General features: G+C 59.9%; 1 protein-coding gene across 1 annotated transcript in view; it reads left to right on the top strand.

Moving 5' to 3' along the window:
• Window positions 1-674: 674 nt before the first annotated feature.
• LOC144954140 (3',5'-cyclic-AMP phosphodiesterase 4D-like) overlaps window positions 675-6,375 on the top strand; it is a gene marked incomplete at its 3' end in the record, with an annotated part of 50,485 nt that continues 44,784 nt past the window's right edge. Inside the window, exons 1-2 of the mRNA XM_078884705.1 lie at window positions 675-790; window positions 5,189-5,380. Of these exons, the coding sequence (XP_078740831.1) occupies window positions 675-790; window positions 5,189-5,380 (308 nt within the window). The remainder of the gene's footprint in view (window positions 791-5,188; window positions 5,381-6,375) is intronic.

Below are 6,375 nucleotides of genomic sequence, written 5' to 3'. Positions count from 1 at the left end.
ATGAGCGACTAAGTGAGCGAGTGACTGAGTGAGCGAGTGACTGAGTGAGCGAGTGACTGAGTGAGCGACTGACTCACTGAGTGACTGAGCGAGCGAGTGACTGAGTGAGCGAGTGACTGAATGAGCAACTGACTAATTGAGTGACTGAGTGAGCAAGTGACTGAGTGAGCGAGTGACTCACTGAGTGAGCGAGTGACTTAGTGAGCGACTGACTCACTGAGTGAGCGAGTAACTGAGTGAGCGACTGACTCACTGAGTGACTTAGTGAGCGAGTGACTAAGTGAGCGAGTGACTGAGTGAGCGAGTGACTGAGTGAGCGAGTGACTGAATGAGCGAGTGACTAAGTGAGTGACTGAGTGAGCGAGTGACTGAGTGAGCGAGTGACTAAGCGAGTGACTGAGTGAGCGAGTGACTAAGCGAGCGAGTGACTAAGTGAGCGAGTGACTGAGTGAGTGAGCGAGTGACTGAGCGAGCGAGTGAGCGAGTCAGCGGGGAGAGCCCCTTCGTGAACCAAATCCAAGCCCAGCGACTCTCCTACCTGGACAGCGGTTGCGCAATCTTCGTGACCCCCCCTCGTGACCCCCCCTCGTGACCCCCCCCTCGTGACCCCCCCCCCCTCGTGACCCCCCCCCCCCTCGTGACCCCCCCTCGTGACCCCCCCCACCCCCCCCCCCATGGCGTCCCCTGGCCGCGTGGGGGTGCGGGCGAGGGGGGTCCAGGGAGCCCCTCTGCTGGGGTCACCGAGGGCCGTCCACCTGCCCATCGACATCGCGCAGCGCCGATGCAGCCGGTACCACGCGCCCCTAGGTCCACTCGGCCTCAAATTAGCGTTGCCTGCTGCGGCGTGGGACCGTTCGCCACCGTCGGGGAGACAAAGGCGGCCGGGCGCGCGTGGAGGCTGGCCACCCCACGCTACTAACAGCACTTGCCCCGACAGTCTGTTCGAGGCTACACGGGGGATCTTTGTCTTTGTCTCCTTCATAGGTGCTGCTGCTGCTACTCGCTAACAGCACTTGCCCCGACAGTCTGTAGAGGCTACACGGGGGATCTTTGTGTCTTTGTGTATTGGTGTGCCCGTATATCTGAATTGGTACTGGGCCTCCCCTAGGTCGACTCAGCCTCAAATGAGTACCTGGGTGCGGTGTGTCGCAAACATCGCCACTGGGGAGACAAAGGCGGCCGGGCGTGGTGCTGGCCACCCACCCCCCTCGTGTGCCGTGCCGGCCTTCATAGGTGCTCGCTAACAGCACTTGCCTCAAAAGTCTGTTGAGGCTATACGGGGGATCTTTGTCTTTGGTGATGGTCGTGGTGATGGTGTTGGTAGTGATGGTGGTGGTGATTGTAGTTGTGATGGTGGTAACAGCACTTTCCCCAAAGTCTGTTAGAGACTATACGGGGGTTCTTTGTCTTTGGCGATGGTGTTGGTAGTGATGGTGGTGGTGATTGTAGTTGTGATGGTGGTAACAGCACTTTCCCCAAAGTCTGTTAGAGACTATACGGGGGTTCTTTGTCTTTGGTGATGGTGTTGGTAGTGATGGTGGTGGTGATTGTAGTTGTGATGGTGGTAACGGCACTTGCCTCAAATGCCTGTAAAGGCTATACGGGGGACCTTTGTATTTTGGTGGTGACGATTATCACACCAGCAACGATCATCCGAACCGGTCCTGGGCCTCCCCTAGGTCGACTCAGCATCAAATGAGTACCTGGTGTGGTGGTGTGTAAACATCGCCACTGGGGAGACAAAGGCGGCCGGGCGTGGTGTTTGGCCACCCCACCCCCTCGTGTGCCACAGCGCCGGCCTTCATAGGTGCTACGCTAACAGCACTTGCCCCATCAGTCTGTTAGAGGCTACACGGGGGACCTTTGTCTTTGTGTGCCGTGCTCCCGCTCGCTAGCAGCACTTGCCCCTCCAGTCTGCTAGAGGCTACACGGGGGACCTGTGTCTTGATGGAGTACACGCGCGCGCGCGAGTGTGTATTCATGCGACTATATCTGTCGACGTTTTATGGCTTTGATTAAATCTATTGGCGAGAGGTGTCTAATTATTTATTTATTTTGCCTTCGCAAAGTCAACATCCTCCTGCAGGCTGCGCCAGCGACTCAAAGCGGCGCGCGACTAATAGGCAGAGACAAAGGTCCCCCGTGTAGCCTCTGGCAGACTGTGGGGGCAAGTGCTGTTAGCGAGTAGCAGCAGCAGCGCCTCTGAAGGAGACAAAGACAAAGATCCCCCGTGTAGCCTCTAACAGACTGATGGGGCAAGTGCTGTTAGCGAGCACCTATGAAGGAGACACAGACAAAGATCCCCCGTGTAGCCTCTAACGGACTGTTGGGGCAAGTGCTGTTAGCGAGCACCTATGAAGGAGACACAGACAAAGATCCCCCGTGTAGCCTCTAACGGACTGTTGGGGCAAGTGCTGTTAGCGAGCACCTATGAAGGAGACACAGACAAAGATCCCCCGTGTAGCCTCTAACGGACTGTTGGGGCAAGTGCTGTTAGCGAGCACTTATGAAGGAGACACAGACAAAGATCCCCCGTGTAGCCTCTAACGGACTGTTGGGGCAAGTGCTGTTAGCGAGCACTTATGAAGGAGACACAGACAAAGATCCCCCGTGTAGCCTCTAACGGACTGTTGGGGCAAGTGCTGTTAGCGAGCACTTATGAAGGAGACACAGACAAAGATCCCCCGTGTAGCCTCTAACGGACTGTTGGGGCAAGTGCTGTTAGCGAGCACCTATGAAGGAGACACAAACAAAGATCCCCCGTGTAGCCTCTAGCAGACTGATGGAGCAAGTGCTGTTAGCGAGCACCTATGAAGGAGACACAGACAAAGATCCCCCGTGTAGCCTCTAGCAGACTGTCGGGGCAAGTGCTGTTAGCAGTAGCAGCAGCAGCACCTATGAAGGCCGGAATGGCACACGAGGGGGTGGGTGGCCAGCACCACGCCCGGCCGCCTTTGTCTCCCTTGTGGCGATGTTTTACTACACACACCGCTACACCAGCTTCTCATTTGAGGCTGAGTCGACCTAGGGGAGGCCCAGGACCCGGTTCAGATCATCGTCACCGCTGTTGGAATCGAACTCGGGTCGCCGGGCTCGGAGCGCGGCGCTACTTACGGGGCGGTGCCAGGCTAGGTGCACAGTGAGGCGACTCGGGCAGTTGGGGGGCAGTCGCCCCCCCCCCCCTCCAGCCACAACGACGGGAGGGGAGCGACTGCTCACAACAACGAGCGGGAGCGCCGGGCGGATAAAACGCAGCAACTAGGAACCAGTGGGGATGACAGCTGGTGGTGCATCTTGCAAGGGTTCTGGGTCTGTCCCCGTGACCTCCTCCTGCACCTAGCCTGGCACAGCAGCAGTCAACCCATGGCACCTGCTGGGTCTGTCCCGTAACCTCCTCCTGCACCTAGCCTGGCACAGCAGCAGTCAACCCATGGCACCTGCTGGGTCTGTCCCGTAACCTCCTCCTGCACCTAGCCTGGCACAGCAGCAGTCAACCCATGGCACCTGCTGGGTCTGTCCCGTGACCTCCTCCTGCACCTAGCCTGGCACAGCAGTACAACCCATGGCACCTGCTGGGTCTGTCCCGTGACCTCCTCCTGCACCTAGCCTGGCACAGCAGCAGTTAACCCATGGCACCTGCTGGGTCTGTCCCGTGACCTCCTCCTGCACCTAGCCTGGCACAGCAGCAGTCAACCCATGGCACCTGCTGGGTCTGTCCCGTGACCTCCTCCTGCACCTAGCCTGGCACAGCAGCAGTCAACCCATGGCACCTGCTGGGTCTGTCCCGTGACCTCCTCCTGCACCTAGCCTGGCACAGCAGCAGTCAACCCATGGCACCTGCTGAGTCTGTCCCGTGACCTCCTCCTGCACCTAGCCTGGCACAGCAGCAGTCAACCCATGGCACCTGCTGGGTCTGTCCCGTGACCTCCTCCTGCACCTAGCCTGGCACAGCAGCAGTCAACCCATGGCACCTGCTGGGTCTGACCCATGACCTCCTCCTGCACCTAGCCTGGCACAGCAGCAGTCAACCCATGGCACCTTCTGGGTCTGTCCCGTGACCTCCTCCTGCACCTAGCCTGGCACAGCAGCAGTCAACCCATGGCACCTGCTGGGTCTGGTCCGTGACCTCCTCCTGCACCTAGCCTGGCACAGCAGCAGTCAACCCATGGCACCTGCTGGGTCTGTCCCGTGACCTCCTCCTGCACCTAGCCTGGCACAGCAGCAGTCAACCCATGGCACCTGCTGGGTCTGGTCCGTGACCTCCTCCTGCACCTAGCCTGGCACAGCAGCAGTCAACCCATGGCACCAGCTGGGTCTGTCCCGTGACCTCCTCCTGCACCTAGCCTGGCACAGCAGCAGTCAACCCATGGCACCTGCTGGGTCTGACCCGTGACCTCCTCCTGCACCTAGCCTGGCACAGCAGCAGTCAACTCATGGCACCTGCTGGGTCTGGTCCGTGACGTCCATGCCACTTGGCGGCAAACGACGGTTGTTAGTGTGTTGTGTTTGTTGTGTTTGCTGTTGTGTTGTTGTTGTGTTTGTTGTTGTGTTGTTGTGTTTGTTGTGTTTGTTGTTGTGTTGTGTTTCTCGTTGTTGCTGTGTTTGTCATTGTTGTTGTGTCGTCGTCGCCGTCATTAACATTCCCCACCCTCTCCTCCTCCACCTCCCCCTCATCCTCCACCCTCTCCTCCTCCACCCCCTCATCCACCTCTTCCTCCACCCCTCCCACCTCCTCCACCTCCTCCTCCATCTCCTCCTCCACCCCCTCCTCCTCCACCCACTCCTCCTCCACTACCTCCACCCTCTCCTCCACCTCCCCCCCCCTCCCCCCACCCCCCCTCCACCCACCCTCCCCACCTCCTCCCCCCCACCCCCCCACCTCCTCCCTCCCCCCCACCTCCTCCACCCCCCCCCACCCCCCTCCACCCACCCTCCCTCACCCGCCAACCCCCTCCTCCACCCCCCCCCCCCACCCCCTCCTCCCCCACCCCCCCACCCCCGCACCTCCTCCCTCCCCCCCACCTCCTCCTCCCCCACCCCCCCACCCCCGCACCTCCTCCCTCCCCCCCCCACCTCCTCCACCCCCTCCACCACCTCCCCCCACTCCCCCCCCCCACCCCTCCCCCACCCCCCCACCCCTCCCCCCACCCCCACCTCCCCCCCCACCCCCACCTCCACGTGCTCGCAGCTTCGACGTGGAGAATGGCGTCTCCCCGGGGCGCAGTCCGCTGGAGGCGCAGGCGAGTCCAGGCTCGGGGCTGGTGCTCCACGCGGCGTTCCCGCACGGGGCGCGCCGCGAGAGCTTCCTCTACCGCTCCGACAGCGACTACGACCTCTCGCCAAAGTCCGTCTCGAGAAACTCGTCCATCGCCAGCGACGCGTGGGTGCACGCGTCAAACACACGTGGAAACGTCTGTGCACACACACTACGTGGAGACACACACACACACACGCACGTCTACGCACACACACACTACGTGGAGACACACACACGCGTCTACACACACACACGTCTACACACACACACACGTGGAGACACACACACACACATCTACACACACACACACGTCCACACACACACACGTCTACACACACACACGTGGAGACACACACACGCGTCTACACACACACACACGTCTACACACACACGTCTACACACACACACGTGGAGACACTCACACACGCGCACACACACACTCACACACGCGCACACTCACACGCGCACACTCACACACACACTCACACACGCGCACACTCACACACTCACACACACTCACACACGCGCACACTCACACACTCACACACTCACACACACACACTCACACACACACGCGCACACTCATACACTCACACACACTCACACACGCGCACACACTCACACACTCACACACTCACACACACGCACACACGCGCACACACTCACACACTCACACACACTCACACACGCGCACACACTCACACACTCACACACTCACACACACTCACACACACGCGCACACGCGCACACACTCACACACTCACACACTCACACACCAACGCACACACGCGCACACACTCACACACACTCACACACGCGCACACACTCACACACAAGCGCACACACTCACACACTCACACACACTCACACACGCGCACACTCACACACTCACACACACTCACACATGCGCACACTCACACACTCACACACGCGCACACACGCGCACACACTCACACACACTCACACACTCACACACACTCACACACACTCACACACGCGCACACGCGCACACACTCACACACTCACACACACTCACACACGCGCACACACACTCACACACACTCACACACACTCACACACGCGCACACGCGCACACACTCACACACTCACACACACTC

This window comes from Lampetra fluviatilis, unplaced genomic scaffold (assembly GCF_964198595.1).
Source record: "Lampetra fluviatilis unplaced genomic scaffold, kcLamFluv1.1 SCAFFOLD_377, whole genome shotgun sequence".
NCBI lineage: Eukaryota > Metazoa > Chordata > Hyperoartia > Petromyzontiformes > Petromyzontidae > Lampetra > Lampetra fluviatilis.
This window is presented reverse-complemented; position numbering and strand designations above follow the sequence as displayed.